The sequence below is a fragment of the Athene noctua genome, chromosome 17, assembly GCF_965140245.1.
Source record: "Athene noctua chromosome 17, bAthNoc1.hap1.1, whole genome shotgun sequence".
In the NCBI taxonomy this organism is placed as follows: Eukaryota; Metazoa; Chordata; class Aves; order Strigiformes; family Strigidae; genus Athene; species Athene noctua.
The window spans coordinates 12,914,154-12,929,412 of record NC_134053.1 but is presented as its reverse complement, the minus strand read 5'-3'; the positions used below and the strand labels follow the sequence as shown (position 1 = coordinate 12,929,412).

At 52.7% G+C, this 15,259-nt stretch overlaps 1 protein-coding gene across 2 annotated transcripts in view; it reads left to right on the top strand.

The window, feature by feature from the left end:
* The window catches only part of SRRM4 (serine/arginine repetitive matrix 4), a 50,124-nt gene extending 35,486 nt beyond the window's left edge, over positions 1 to 14,638 (top strand). For both annotated transcript variants that reach the window (XM_074920720.1, XM_074920719.1), the window contains exons 9-13: positions 3,645 to 3,982; positions 5,578 to 5,790; positions 6,057 to 6,167; positions 7,772 to 7,918; positions 8,525 to 14,638. In XM_074920720.1, coding sequence (XP_074776821.1) covers positions 3,645 to 3,982; positions 5,578 to 5,790; positions 6,057 to 6,167; positions 7,772 to 7,918; positions 8,525 to 8,789 — 1,074 coding nt within the window. In that variant the 3' untranslated portion in view covers positions 8,790 to 14,638. The remainder of the gene's footprint in view (positions 1 to 3,644; positions 3,983 to 5,577; positions 5,791 to 6,056; positions 6,168 to 7,771; positions 7,919 to 8,524) is intronic.
* The last annotated feature ends 621 nt before the right edge of the window (positions 14,639 to 15,259 follow it).

Genomic DNA, 15,259 nt, shown 5'->3' with positions numbered 1-15,259 from the left:
GCATAGAGAAAATTAGATTCATGAAAGAGCAGGCTCTTATAAGACACCCTGGAAAAATAAAAAGCCATTAGAATTCAATTGCACTCCACACAGTGTTTTCAGATGTGGCACTTTGTTTCCATCTCATGTGGCTAGCATGCCTTTCAGAAGCAGTAAAATGGGACCAGAAGCAAACCCAAAGTCATCAGATGGAGAATTTGTCTGAGCAGACAGGCAAGTTGAGCACCTTGAGACTTGTCCTGCCTCTGGCTGCAGGACAGAAATCTCTCCCAGAGCCCATGGCACGCTACTGGCTACAGCCTGGTGCCCTGAGGTGGTCAGGGCTGGGAAGCTGCTGTGTGTCCCCATGGCACCTGCCTTGCCCCAGCCAGACCCTCAAGCTCTCACAAGGACAGTGGGCTCTGTATTTCATCAATATCCACATGTTGCTTCTTCCCAGAGTGCTGCTACCACAGATGTTGAGCTACAGAGAAGCTTGTTGATCTCCTGGTCATTTGACAGATTTTGGTGATGTGCTGACAACAGTTTCTACTCTGAAGGTAGACTTCAGCAAAGGCAAAGCAAAAGCATGCACCCCAGGTCCCAGCGGCAGTCTTAAAAGCTGTTTCAAAATGCCAAGACACTGCTGTATTTCTTGGCAGAAATAAAAGCCTTTTGGTTTAGACTGGGGAAAAGAAGCCAAGTGTTTGTGTGATGCTGGGGTCAGTGTCCCTCAGAGCAGCCCCATGCCTACTCCAGGCCTTTCCTACATCTGTAGCCCTGGAGTATCTCATGTACTGGTTTTATGCCTGTCAATAAAAGGTGGTCAAAAGCTGGTTGATTCTTGATTAAGGTTCAGATCTAATGCAAACAATAATCCACCTTTTAAAAAAATATCTGGTGCCATATTTGAAAGAGCAATCCTGTATCTTCTGGGATGTGGTGGGGAGAGTGCAGTGGTTCATAGCAAGGAGGCAGTTCTTTCAGGGCTCTCTATGTGGCATAGGGTTTCAGAAAGAACTGGTGAAAACCAGAGCTGGATACCTGCTCTCTTATGCTCCTTTGACATTTCATTTTCTACCGGAGTAATTAAGGACTGGTAGAGAAGTGCTAGAGCTGAGAAGTAGCAAGAAGCAGTACCAGATGCTGAAATGAGGACTTGCAATCTGTGTCTCCGCTCATTCCTAGCTGGGAACATTTAGGAGACGTTTCTGCTCTGCCCAGGGCTTCTGCATGGAAGGTGCAAGTTGGCTAGTGAAGAGGGATCACTTTATTTCCCACATCTGCTGCTGGGGCTCTCGATGCCTCCGAGTTAGGACTGAGCATGGCTTAGAAGTTAGTATGGGGTGGGCATGGGGGAGTGCCCAGCTCCAGTATGGATTTGCTGGAATGAACTAATTCCTGTCCCTCTGTCCCTTATCCCAGAGGTAGTAATATCTCTCTAGCAACATAGGGAGTACTTGGAGATCCTCCAACAGCAGGTGTTTTCAGAGCATGAGGATGTTGTGGGCAGTCATCATTCCGCAGACCATGTGCAGAGAGCCGTTCTGTGTGTTGGTAGCTCTGCTCTGGTTTCAGTGGCTGCTGGATCAGCACATGTGTCTGAGACAGCCGTCCCTGTCCCAGTTAGCACCGCTTGAACTAGGTCGAGAGCAACACCACCACCCCCACCTTCAAGGGACACAGATCAGATGCCAGGGCGGGAGGGTGGATGTGAAGGCACCATGGGATGAAGGAGCTCCATGTGAATGGTGGCACAGGCTGGGTCTGTACTCCTCTGTGGATGAGAAAGAGCCCTGTCCCTGTGCCAGCCAGCCCAGGGCTAAGCTCTCCCAAGGGACTGGCCCTGGTCCTGCAGTGTGACAACTGACCAAGGTCTCCTCCGTGTGGTTTTCTGGGCTCAGAATACCCCAGATCTGTGAGGGCACGGCCCAGGTCCCCAGCGTAGAGAGCACGGCATAGAGGGGGGGCACTGTGTGCCCTGGAGCACAGCATGGGGACGTGTGCAGGTGTTTGAGGGAGCACAACTTGCTGGGAACGTGTTGGAGGATGATCCTGAGCGGGAGGGAACCACATCTATGTGTCCGCACTCTAAGGACCCTGGACCAAACCTTATGGGTGGGAATAAGGGGAGCAGAGCATCTGAGTGAAAGAGGAGGAGGCCACACAGGAGTGCAGATGTGCTGGGTCCACATTTGGCCCTAATTCTCACCCCATACAAGGGCAGACATTAGCACTAACATAAAACACTCAAATGATGTAAATCCCCTTGTTGGTGCTCAGGGTCCCAGATAACAGCCCTACCCAGGGCAGCCTATGAGGGTCTGGGGTCCTTGCTGACCCAGCTGGGTTCAGCAACCCACTGAACCACAGCCAGGGTATGGCTGAACCCCCACACAGAGGCTGGCAGGAGCAGGGCTGCCATCCCCTTCACCATGAGTCTACAGTGCAGCACGGGGAGGGATGTTTTTCCTCCTCTACTTAATGTTTTTTTACTTCTTCCCCTCACTTGAGTTCCCTTTGTCACTTCCATGAAACCCAAGGGGATTTAGTGCAAGCTGCGACGTTTCAGCACAAGCGATCAGCCTCCAGGAACAGTCTGGCCAGCCTAATTTAAAGCAGAAGGAAACAAAAATGAATAATAAGTGAGACAAGGAAGCAGACAAAAAGCAGTCATGGCATTTGCATAGAGGAGGCAAGTGAACAGTTGGCAGTGTGGATTGAAGAGAGGGTTTATGTTTTTTTCATGTAATTTGAGACTCTAATGATGGACTTATGTTGCCCGCTCTTCCTTTTTTCTTACACCTTACCTACTAAAGGAGGAGTTCTTGATGGGTAAGTGGATGCTATCCGCAAGACACCAGGGAATTTATTAGAGGTCACTCGAGTGCATTAGCTATATCTTCTTCAGGGGGAAAAAAAGCACATAAAGAAGTATCTGTATACCTTTTGTTTCCAGAGGGATTTTTCTTTTTTTCCCCTCCCCCTTCCTTTTTTTTTTTTCCTTTTTTTTTTTCCTTTTTTTTTTTTAATTTCAAAGTGATAAACTTGTTTATTTGCCAGTTTTAACTTTGTACAGAAGCCCTTGATTTGATTTGATTTTTCTTTGTTTATTTCAGTGACATTCATTCAGCCTCTTTAAGGAAGCTTTAAAAAGTCACTCTTTTAAGATTTTGTTTCATTTTTGTTTTCTTTCCAAGGATTAAGTAGGTTTTTTATATGTATATGCCCCTCCCTTTTTTTTTCTCCCCCTCTTTAAGGTTAAATAAGGGCTTTGTCCTCTGTTATACCTTTTTTTTTTTTTTTTTCTATTTTGATTCTTTGGTTGCCCGTTTACTTTGTTGAACTCCTTTGTTTAACATGAATCGCATGCTGATACTCTTTGCATGATCTCTAAATCTTCCCGTTATCATAGCAGGGGGAAAAGAAGTTTCTTCTTACTGTGGATTTCTTTCAGGGATATGTGCTTTTGTTTTCTTCGCCTCTTTCTTCTCTTTCTTTCTTTCTTTCTTTCTTTCTTTGTTTCTTTCCTTTCCTTTTGTTTCAGTGCATCATGATGGTAAAATTTCTGGGTTTAATTAAAAAAAAAAAAAAGCAAAGTAAAACCAAAAAAAAATCCCCCCCAAACCCGTTCAAACAATGCCAAATGGCTTTTTTGCTTTCAGATCTCTCAGTCAGGGTCTTCTGCTGACCTCTTTACCAAAACAGACAGCCCGCCTGGCACCCTAGCCAGCCAGAATGGAGAGTATCATGAATATGACTCAGGAAACGATACTTCCTCCCCTCCCTCCACTCAAACGAGCTCATCCAGGTCAAAGGACAGCCAGGAGAAAAGAAGTCTAGTCCATGATGGCTTTGGCCATGCCTTCTCGTCCGGGAAGCCCAAACTGGCCAACAGCGATAACAGCTCTGATTCAGGAAATTCCTTCACCAGTTGCTTTTCCCAGAACAAGGGAACAGCTTTGGAAAATCTGTCTCCAGATGCCCAGGGACAAGACCGAAGGTCAGTGATTACCAGTAGCTGCTGCTGGCAGCCAAATACCTGGTACGTTGTTGCTCTGTATCTCCTGCCTGCTCGCCAGTTGCAGTGGTGAGCTGGCAGGGAGGTTTTTGTGGTCTGGAGGCAGTTAGATATAAATCAGACCCACGGTCTTGCCAGTCTGGAGTCCAGAACCCAGCAATGACCAATACTGTAACCTGAGGAGGAAGATGAAAACTCAGCCATTGCGCCCCTGGGCATCGCCTGTGCCGGCTCTTCTGGCATTGATGTGGCTAATGCAGCGTTTGGCCCTGGGTCCAGCTGTGTCCTGAACACATCCCTGCCCAGCTGGGTGTGACCATGTCAAAGGAAAGAATTGCTGGCGCTTCTGGGCAAAATCTCAAAGGTGCATCAGGGGCTTGCCATGCTAATTCTCTCCCTCTGTTTACTGTGGGGAAGGGAAGCGGGGTTCATCTTCACTAAAACCATTACAGGCTGTTCTTTCACCTGTCCAGTGAGCCAAATCCAGCCTGCCCCTTCCCAGCTCATTCAGGACTGGTCCTGGGTGACAAGGTAGTATCTCCTGCAGATGGGGAGCACAGGGAAGGGCAAGTGCCTGGCTGGTTGCAGGATAACGCAACAGCAGATCTGTGTGCTGGGGCCACGGGGCATCAGGGCCTGGGGCAGGAGTCAAACAACCATCTGGTGCCACAGGTCATCATCAGGAGAGGGAAGTAGATGCAGGTTCCATCACCACCTCCCATTCCTGGGGGTTTGCCAGGTGATGTTGGGGTTGAAGGTGCTGAAGCGCGGTGGCTGGTACCCCAGGCTATGCTCAGTCAGTGGTGTTAGGGAGCTCTTCAGCTCAGGCCCTCGGATCTTAAAGGCTGAAAGTTAGAGTCAGGATGTGGTCTGGGGGCGGGAACACTGAATGAGAGAGGAGAGGGAGCCAGGGGAATTGGTGTTAGGAAGAAAAAGCCCTCGATTTTCAGTCAGAGGGTAAAATTTTAGGGCTGTATATACTTTTCACATTGTGACACCAGTGGGATAACTCTGCCTTCACATGGGTGGAGCTGGGATTGCAGCTGGCCCTGGCTGTTGGGAGGCTGCATCGCTGCTGGGCTCTAACCCCAGTTCATACCCGGGGCACTTCTGGAAGCGGAGGAATTCAGGCAGCCCTGTCCAAAGGCAACAGGACGTGCCCGCTCAGTGCCCACTCATGCTGCTCCACAGCCAGGCTGGAGCACAGGCCCTTGCCCTGGCTTTCCCTCGCTCCAGCACTTCTCACCTCGCTCCCTCCCCAGGACCTGCACTGCTTGCTGGCCTGAGCCAGGCTCTGCCAACCACACACCTCTGGTGTATGGGCCATGGGGCACCACCTGAGACCTCTTCCACAGCCCTTCCCTGGCACAGTCTGGAGGGTGAGCTCCTAGGCTCTGACCCACACACACAGGGTCTCCTGCAATAGCAGCCTGGGGAGCCGGGAGGTCTTTTTTTTTCCCCAGCTGGGGAATGGGAGGATGGGAGTACCTGTTGGCTGGAGCATGGTGCTCCCCTCAGCCAGGGACCAGTCCCAGTTCAGTCACAGCTTCAATGACTGTCCAAATATATGTTCACAGAGGGTGCCTGTCCTTGTGTCTCAGCTGTTCGGAGGAGAAGAAGCAAAACTTCCTCCCGTCCCCAACCGACAGCTCCCCGCTGAGGCCGTGCTCCCGCAGCGAGTCGTACACCAGCACAGGCAGATCCTCCCCCCGCTCCAGCCGCTCCCGCTCCTCACACCACAAGGCCTCTCCCAGGTACTCCCGAAGCAGGTCCTGCTCTTCAGGAAAGAGGTAAGGCCAGCTAAAATGGCTGTCTCTGTGAGCCTGGGCAATGTCTAACTCTTGCAGGCTGGCAGGCTCCTTGCAGCAGGAGGTGTAAGAGTTTGGGGGGTGCCTAGGGACCCACATGGCTTGGGGTGAACTGGCCACCCGCAGCTGAGCTGAGACCCTGAAATATGGGGCACCTCTTACTCCCCAAGAGGCCAGATTCAGAGGAGTCTGGTACAGCATCACCCTCCAGCACCTCTAACTCATTTATGGTTCTTGCCTATCCCCAGGTCTTCTTCACGTTCCCCCAGCTACTCTTCCAAATCCTGCAAAAAAAGCCCTGAGAGCAGGAGTTCAAGGCCTCGTCGGAGCCCCAGTTACTCCCGCTACAGCCCTAGCAGGTACAGCTGTCTCCTCACGTGATATCTGCTGCCTCTTTCTTTCCCACTGCCTCCATCACTTGTTTGGACTCCAGCACACTTGCTGGCTTCTGCCAGCCCCAGACTGCTCCCTCAGCTTCCTCACTGAGTGCTTTAGTCCTCAGCACCAGGGTGAGAGGGAGCAGGGGGACACAGAGTAAGGCATATGGCAGTATGTTATGTTGGCTCTCAGTCCAGTGGAAATTTCTCACCATTTATTGCCCCAGAGCTGGTGCTGGTTGCAGAGGGAAGATCCCAGAGATGAACCTTTCACTTTTCATGGGAAAAGCAGATTTCCTATAGCCAGGGACTGCCCTGCATTGATTCAGGGGAATTTCACACAAAGCACTTTAGGGGTAGGTTTTTGGGAAGGAGACCTGCTTTATCCCTGGCTTTGAAGCATCATAGAATCTCACAGACAGAGTATGTGGCAGGTGAAGTGCCTGTTCCTCCGCTCTGAGCTCCTGCGGGAACACACGACGCAGTCGAGAGCACGCAGATGGCTGCTTGGTGGTGTTTGCCTCGTGCGAGTGGGAGATGCCTCATAGAAAAACCCGGGGAGTGCCCCTCTCCATCGTGCTCGTGTAAATGGTGGGCAGAGCGTTAGGCTCTGGTTGGGTCTCCCCACAGCTTTCATCGCCCAAGGAGCCCGCTACAGCCCTTGTAAGAGAGGGATCTTATTGCAGGAGGGAAAGACCCCACTTTTCAAGAGTCGTGGCTCTACCAAAGAGTAAGGCCCTGGGAAGTGCCCCTGCTGCATGGGCAGATGCCAGGTACCCTCGTGGTGGCACTCACACAGCCTTACAGAGGGAAATACAGTCCAGGCAAGTCTGCTCCCTTCACACACCATAGAAAACACACATCTCATAGCTCAGCCCTAGAGATGCCTTTGGGCAGGTATTTCTGGTAACATCTCTGCTGCTGTGAACATTTTGCACCCTTGAACTGTTACATTCCCAGGGTCTGATTCTTGCAGTCTGTGTCAATCCCTGTGCTGGTATAGGAGAACATTTCCTGCGTTCAAGGATCAGGCCCTTGACCTGTAACATGTTGCTCTGCAGATGGCATTGAGCAGGGTGTATGAAGTCAGCTACACTCCACAGAAGGGCCTGTGCTGACGTGTATGGGAATTTAACAAAAGAGAAAACCATAGCAACACCAGCACTCCTGACGAGCTGTGTGGAGCCGCACAGCCCTGCAGGGATACCAAGGGCCCTCCACTTACATGGGGGCTGCTGGCAGAGTTGTTCTCCCTGCCTCTGCGGCACGGCCAGCAAGAGCAATTTTAGCAGAGATAAGTACAGAGTGTATCCACAGACACAGGTATGTGGAAGCCATCTTAGCTTGGCAGCACAGGACCACCAGGAGACACTGCTGAAACCCCAAATGCAATTAGCAGGTGTCCATCTGTCCAGCCAGTTGAGTGTCCCTTTGTCCAGCTCAGTGAGTGTGTGCAGGGCTGGTGCCACTTTGGTTAGAGTGGTCCCTTTTGGAGCTGAGTGTCCTCCGCTCACCTGTGCCTCCACATCCAAAACCTACCCCACAACAACCCAGCAGTGACTGTTTCCAACCTGTGCCTTCCCCAGAGACCGTGAGCGAGAGCACAAGTACAGCTCCAGTGAGAAGGAGTCGCACAGGGAACGTGACCGGCAGCGGCGGCGACGGTCCTATTCACCCCTGAGGAAACGCAGGAGAGACTCTCCCAGCCACCTCGAAGCTCGGCGCATCACCAGGTAAGGCCATGCAGCCCCATGGTTGGGAGGCAGGCTCAGCTGGCACTCCCCAGGGGGATGTGGGCTGTCCTTGGTCCCAGCACTTGCCAGTGGACGTTTCTACAGGAGAAGACCCGTTTCCCGGGTCCTGATGAGCAGGCCCTTCTGCCCCTCCTAAAGCTTGGGGATTGCCAGCTACAGGCAGAGTGAGGATGGGGCAGGCGGGTCTCATTTACAACAGCTGAATCCAAAAGGCAGATGAAGTCAGAGCAGGGACTCACCCATCACGTGTCAGGAGCATCCCCCACAGGCTTTTTGTTTCACCCTCTCCTGTGGTAAATGTCCCACACTGCTGAGAGTCAAATATGGACTCTAACCTTCACACTGAGGGCTCTCTGGGACAAGACCGAGCAGAGCCCAGCCTCAGACTTGGTGCCTGGGACATTCCCCAGGGCTGTGGGAGTGGGTGGTTTGAATCCCAAGGCCTGTCAGCAACCTGATCTCTTTTTTTCTTTTAAACAGTCACGTTTTGGGGGAGTGTGTGCAGAGTAAACAGTGCTTTGTGGAGATTTTGGCAGTAAATCCGCCCTTGTGTTGCTGGTAACCCGTGTCTCTCTGTCCCCACAGCGCCCGCAAACGCCCCATCCCCTACTACCGCCCCAGTCCCTCCTCCTCCAGCAGCGCCAGCAGCTACTCCTCCTGGTACAGCAGCTTCAGCCGCTCCCCGAGCCGGAGCCGGAGCTACTCCAGCTACCGGACGAGCCGGAGCCGAAGCTGGAGCAGCAGCAGCGCCGAGGGCAGGAGCCGCAGTCGGAGTTCGGGCCCCAGGAGCAGCCGCAGCAGGAGCAGGAGCTCTGACTCAGGCGGCAGCTCCGACAGCCTGCGGCGCTAGGGAGTGCCGCGGACCGGCTCGTGTGCTGGCGTCGCCTCCAAATTCCTGGCATTCTCCGCTTCCTTCCCACCTACCTGGCCATCGATAGCAATCATCCCCAGTACTGATGCGGTGGCAGCGCCGGGTCCCCCTTCCCCGGTCCGGAGTAGGAGCCCTCGTGCGCCCGGTGCAGCCCCCTCGGCACGTCTCGGAGTGGGTGGATCGGGCCCAGCTCCCCAGGCCAGGGCTGGCGGAAGGCTCGGTGCTTCACAGAGGCTCTGTCAGACAGGCCTGCTCCATCCTCCCTGACGGCCCCGTCTGCCCATCGCTGCCACTCTCCAAAGCACTACCAGCTGGTCCAAAGGAAAGAATTCAGCTCCTTGCCCTTCTGCCAAACCAGGAAACAGCAAATTAATTTCTGTTGGAGGGAGAGACCCGGTTAGGGAGGAATTTGCTGGGAAGCTTTGGTGATGAGTGGGAGTGACCTGTCCCCACCAAGGCAAATATCAGGTCCCTTGGGTCTCTCCTCCAGAGTTTCTGCCCAAGCCTCTCCCATGAGAGAACATTTATTTATTGCTGGTCAGCCAGTCCCTGCTATAAATAGAAGTCTAGAAATCCCTCCTGACGTAATTCCTGGGAAAAAAAAAAACACATTCCCTCTCTTTCTCCTGCCCTTTCCTACCAGGTATGCATCATCTTTCGCCGGGTTGTTTTATTCCCCCCAGCACTGCGACTTGCTTGCAAACAAACTGCTGAGGTCTGAAGTAGATGGGGGGCCAGTGGCGTACAAGGGAGAGGGGAGCTGGTGCCACACTGTGTGCTGAGGGTCAGGCCAAGGCGTGGGAGATAGGGGCTGGGGGGTTCCCTTCTCGGAGGAACTATCTGGCAGTTTGGGTTTAGGTTTTTCAGAAGGGAGCCTTGCCCTTGGTGTGCAGTGCTGCTGGGACTGTAAGGAGAGACAGAGATGGCCTAGCTGTGGGGTGTAGGGAGAGCACATGGGTTTTTAAAAGACACTGCTTGAGCCAGGGGACCCTCATCCCCCTTCCTCATAACAGGCAGCAGTTTTTAAGCAGCGCCAGGAGGATTTCAGGAAATCATTTCTCCTTGAGACCCTCAGGCTCCCCTGAGGCAGGGTTAGCTGCTCTGTCTCAGGGCCTGGATGCCCTTGTGCCCAGTTTGTCACTGGGAGGATGGAGCAGTGCAGGGGGGCAGAAAGGACCCCCCACTAATTGCCTGGTTTTCCAAGAAGCCGCGGGCAGCGGCGGGAGGGCCCTGCCTGCCTGGGCAGCCCTGGGCCCCGGGGTTTTGTCTCCCTGCCAGGCCTGCCAGCCCAGCTGCCTGCGCAATTACTGTGTTTGCAGGGTAACAAAGGCTTCTCCCAGCACAGGCTGAGCTGGTGCTGAGGAGTTTCTTTCTCTTACAACACCTGGGTGCATAGAGACGCTAATTTGGCTTTAAGACTTCCCTCCCTCCCTTTTTCCATACCCTCCCCTTCCATCCTGCATGATTATTAACGAGTTTGGGCTTAATGAGTCAAGGAGGTGTGTCGTTTAAGTGTCACAGAAAGGGCTAAGTGGGGCCAGCATCTGGTGGAGGAGGAGAGGGGCTTGAAAGAAATGCAACCCCCTGCCAACTAAAGAGTTACCTACAGTACCCCAGCCCGCTGGCAGCTGTAAAGGGGCAAAGCCGCCAGTGGAGGAGGGCCAAGGGCCATGTGGTGTCTGAGGGAGCTGGATGATCGCCTTAGCAAGCACAGAAACCTGTCCTCTCTTGGAAAGCACATCAGCATGGGGTGTATTTCCACCAGGGTGGTACGAGGGGAAGTTTTATGCCAGGTATCCCTTTTTCCCAGTATCCTTCCTACTGCTGGTCCCCCTTGTCCTGTGCCTTCAACCCCCACAGCCCTCCCTTTTCCCAGCCCCTCATCCCCCGCCTTGCTCTCTGCAGGTAATGTGAGGATGAGGGTGGCCAAGGCTGAGCGTTGGGCACTGGTGTGGTCAGTGGCTTGGTGGGGACATGTGTCTGTCTCCTGGGAGGCTGCTTTGTAGGACACAGAGAAAAGTGTTCCTGGTAGGGCTGAGCAAACGCTCTAGGGCTGTGCTTGAGGGATCAAAGCCCTGGAGGGCCACTGCTTCCCCTGCTGTGCTGGCCCTGGCAGCAGCCCCTTGGCCATCTTCTGCAGTGACCTCCCTTTCTTGTAAAGGGCTGAAAACCTCACACTTCTTCCCCAAAGAGTCTCTCCCAGTCTGATACTGAAACGCCCCATCCTTCTGCTCCCCGAGAAGACCCCAAGGCAGTGCTGGGAGCCCAAACCCCAGACCTACCACTTCAAATGTAGCCTCATGCTCCTTAACACCCCCTAACGCACACATGAATCTGTTGCAAGGAAACAGCAAGTCAGGAGGTGAAAAACTAGGAAAGAAAAGAAAAGAGGGGCTTTGTGCAACTGGTGTAAATATCAAACACAATACTGACTTGAGTTCCTTGTGTCTGGGGATGGATGGTTGAAGCACCGCATCAGGGTCAGCAGCACTAACCGACCGTGGGACGGGGGATGACTCTGCGGGGGCTGACAGCAGCAGCTCGCGGACCTGTCCGGCTGATCCCTGCTTCAAGGACTGCCTCTGCTTGGACAGTCCGTGGCAGCTAAACGCTCCTGGGGATTCCCGAGCAGACTTGCGTTGGAGTAAACCTTGTAATTTATTTATTTATTTATTTATTATTATTGTTATTTTTAATTCTATGTCAGAATGGATGCAGGTGGTCACTGTTACCAGTATTTATTTATTATCTTCTTTTTTTTTTTTTCCCAAACAATAAGTTATTTTTGGATCTATTTGTTTGTTTGAATGTATCCATGCCATTGTTCTTGTGTAAAGGTTTACAGCACTGGCCCCTCTCGATGAGGCGGCTGGAGGAGTGACGGTCGCTCCTGCAGCCAACGTGTCCCTTTGTCTGTGCTCTCTGGAGCAGGGCGGAGAGCGTGTGACGGACAGAGGCACGCAGGGCAGAGCCGTCTGTGTTCCCATATTAAAATCCAGGGTTTCTCATTAGATTTGTGCAGGAACGCAATGGATGTGACCACAGAAATGGGCCTAGGACCTCACGGAGGTGACAGCGAGGGTCTTCTCGCCAACCAGCTGAGCAGCAGGGCGTTTGTGGTGCTGCAAGGGGAAGTCTCCTCCCGGCCCGTGCTCGCACCGGCCGGGTGCCAGCTGGCCACTGCTGCTGTTTCCCTTGGCTCCGCAGCCAGCGCACAACCCGAAACTGAGCTGCTCTGCACAGGCACCGCTGGTTTCCCTGGGAGGATGCCGTCGCTAGGACTCCCCTGCCGTGTTTACCGCTGCGCAATGACCCACCCATGGAAAAACTAAAGAAACGAGACCGTGAGAGTGTGATCCGTGCTGAAGATGCTTGCAAAATCCAGCCTCTGGTGACAGGACCTAACCAAGTCTGTGTGTGTACGTGTATATGTGCACATGTGCATATACGTTTTCCTCAGTGGTGGTATTTATTTTTTAACTTATTTAAAATTTTTAGTACAACCTGGAACATCACCCTCCCTGTCAGTGGACAGCTGGGTTTTCTGTTGGTTTGTGTGAAGCCCGTGAGCTTTTCTGTCTCTGTGCCTTTTGCCAGTGCTTTTTTTTAAGGTTGTTTCACTCGTTCATTGCTTTTATGGATTGTTTTCTCTGCGTCCAGTGTCTCAGGTTGCTGCTGGTGCTTTCTGCAAAGAGCAGCATTCACCTGTGGAAAGGCAACTTGGTCATTTTGGTGTTGGTGAATCGCTGCTCACCTGTGGTCGGCTGCACGAGGGATGCCCAGGGCCAGCCGCAGCCTCAAGGCTTCAGGAAAATCTCTCAGCCATTTTTTGGAAGCCCTATCTCAGCGGGTTTTGCTTTCCGTAAACACAGAGGCTCTTTCCCACCCACGAGTTTGTTTTCATCCCACAAGTGCCCCAGTTTCCTTTCCCTGGCAGAGCACACATCACAACACCCACTCCCAAATGTCCCCAACCCCAGAGTCGTGCTGTCACCTCTCCCCACTCCCTGGACCTGCCTTGGCTCTGGGTTTGTCACACCAAGCGAGGCTCATCCCACCTCTCCCAACCCCAGCCAGGCTCCAGAAAACCCAACACAATCTCCGCAGGTTTGCTGAAGATAAGGGATATTTTAAAGCACTATTTTGTTACTTCTTTTCTTCATGGGTTACAGCACTTAGCTGAGCATTTCTTTATGTTGACTGCAACTTTTCTCAATGTTTTTGTTGTTTTGGGGGACTGAATTTGGACCAAATGTCTGCAACAGCCAATCACTGTTATTTTGCTATGCATTGCACATATATTGAACAGGCTGAGAGGATTTAGCTTCTATTTAATATTTATTTCTTCTATTTATTGAGCATTACTTAAAAAAAGATATTGGGTCTTGCCGTTGGGTCCACAAAGGTAGGAGCCTTTGAGGTGTTGCCTTGTTCTCATGTTCCAATGTTCTCATTGGAGAGAGGTTATCAGAGAGGTGAATTACTGAGGCTGTCACCTGCTGGCATGGAGGCATCTGGCAGACAAATTAGGTTCATTTAGAGCTCAATCCCCAGTGATTTAGGGAGGAACCTCATTTAGATGGAGATGAGCAAGGCAGGGGAAAATCCTCCATCTTCTTGGACCAGCTTCTATTGACAAATCACAACCCCCTGGAAAGGTGCTGGGTGTTCAAAGGCAACAGACCAGCTGTGGCAGAGGAATAACCCTGCTCTTCCTCCTCCACGCCACGTAGGTAGAGCTCCTTGGATTGTCAGAGATCCCAGCGATCTCTGATCTCCCACCACTCACCCCATCTCGGCTCTCTAGTTACTGGGGAAAGGGGGGACTTGTCACCCTTTCATTGATGTGAGGAGAGGGATAGGGTTGAAGTGCTGTGGTCTCTGCCAGGAAGCAAGGATGTCCACCCTGCCCCATCCTGAGACCCTCATCCTCGTGCCATGTCCTACTTTGCCCCCTTCCCCAAGCTTTGTGACAGAACCAGTAGCTTTGCCCAGGCGCGAGCTCAGGAAAGGCGGCCAGGCCAGGCCAGGACTGGGGAAGTCTCTCCTGTCCTCTCTGTCACAAGCTGGAGCTCGCTGCAGGCATCCTCCCCCAGCTTTGAAAAAGCTAAAATTCACAATCGGTGCCAGTGTCACTCCACCGACACCAGAGCCATTGTCCTCTTCACCTGCAGAGCTGCCCGGGCTGGCAGAGGGTGGATACGGCTCCGGTGTCAGCAGGCGAGTGCCCAGCGCCGGGCTGCTCCGCAGAGCTGGCCAGGAGCTGCGCGGCGCTCAGCCTCGGGGCTCTCAGGATATCTGTTTGAGAAAGGGACGGATTCCGGTGCCTAAGTGAAGACTTTGCCCTTTAGTGTCCTGTGGGGTTTTATTAGCTCTTTACCAGGGCATAAATAATGCTCATGAGTTTTGCTGCTACCTGGAAGTTTGCACATGACTGGGAGGGTCTCCGAAGCACTGGTACATCCGCTGTCATAGCAACAGCTTCGTGGTCAAGCATCCCAACTTTTGGGCTATTGCCTAGAGAACAACACCCTGAACCTCACCGGCCTGGGGGCAGCTGTCCCTCTTTGAAACCCAGGGAATGAAAAGATTGAGTACAAAAGTAAAGATGTGAGAAAAGCCGCGAGGAAAATAATGTCTTTGTTTTCTCCCCTGTTGGTCAATTCCTTACCAAATGGCACCGCTGCATCTGTTCATTTGACTTCACTGTAAACCCCCCTTTGCTCTCCATCAAAATGCATACTGTATTCTTTAGTCTTCCTGGGGTATTTGAGTTGTTAGCCTGGTTAGAAAAAGGGTTCCAATAAAGGTTCAGACAGTATTTCCTTCTCATCGCAGCCCTGTTTGTCATGTTCCTTTTGGACCTGACTGTGCGTGGTGGGATATTTTGGGTTGTTTCAGCTGCTCTGAAGGGAAGGGCATGTGCCTCTTCTCCCAGCTGCCAAGGATTGGCTCCTCAGGGCACTGAAGCAAAAAAAGTTGTGGGCTAGTATTTCTGGCAGCTCTCCCCTGCTGGGCCAGGCTTTTGTTGCCCTTTGCCAGGCACTTCGGATCCCCTCGCCCTGTTCAGGCACTGGTAGCCCAAGCCAGAAACGCAGCTGTCTCTCCGTGGAGGTCACTGTTTGGGATCGCTGGTGCTCTCCCCAGGGCTGTGCCCTTCCCTGCACACACAGCCCTCGTTCCAAGCCCTGCATGGTGCTCCCACACCACAGGGTCCCGCTGCGGTCACCTCCTCAGCAGGAGCCGGGGTACTCCCCCAACTCCCCCATAAGCAACAGGGCAGTGGGGACTCTCTGTCACCCCAGATGATGCCTCTCACCCTGGGGTCCTCCCCTGGACTGGCTGGAAGCCCCACAGGGGAGCAGTAGCACTGCACCAGGCCCCCATTGCTGTTCCCAACAGGGCTCAGAGGGGCACCCAGGAAGGGTCTGGCTGCAGCATGGATGGAT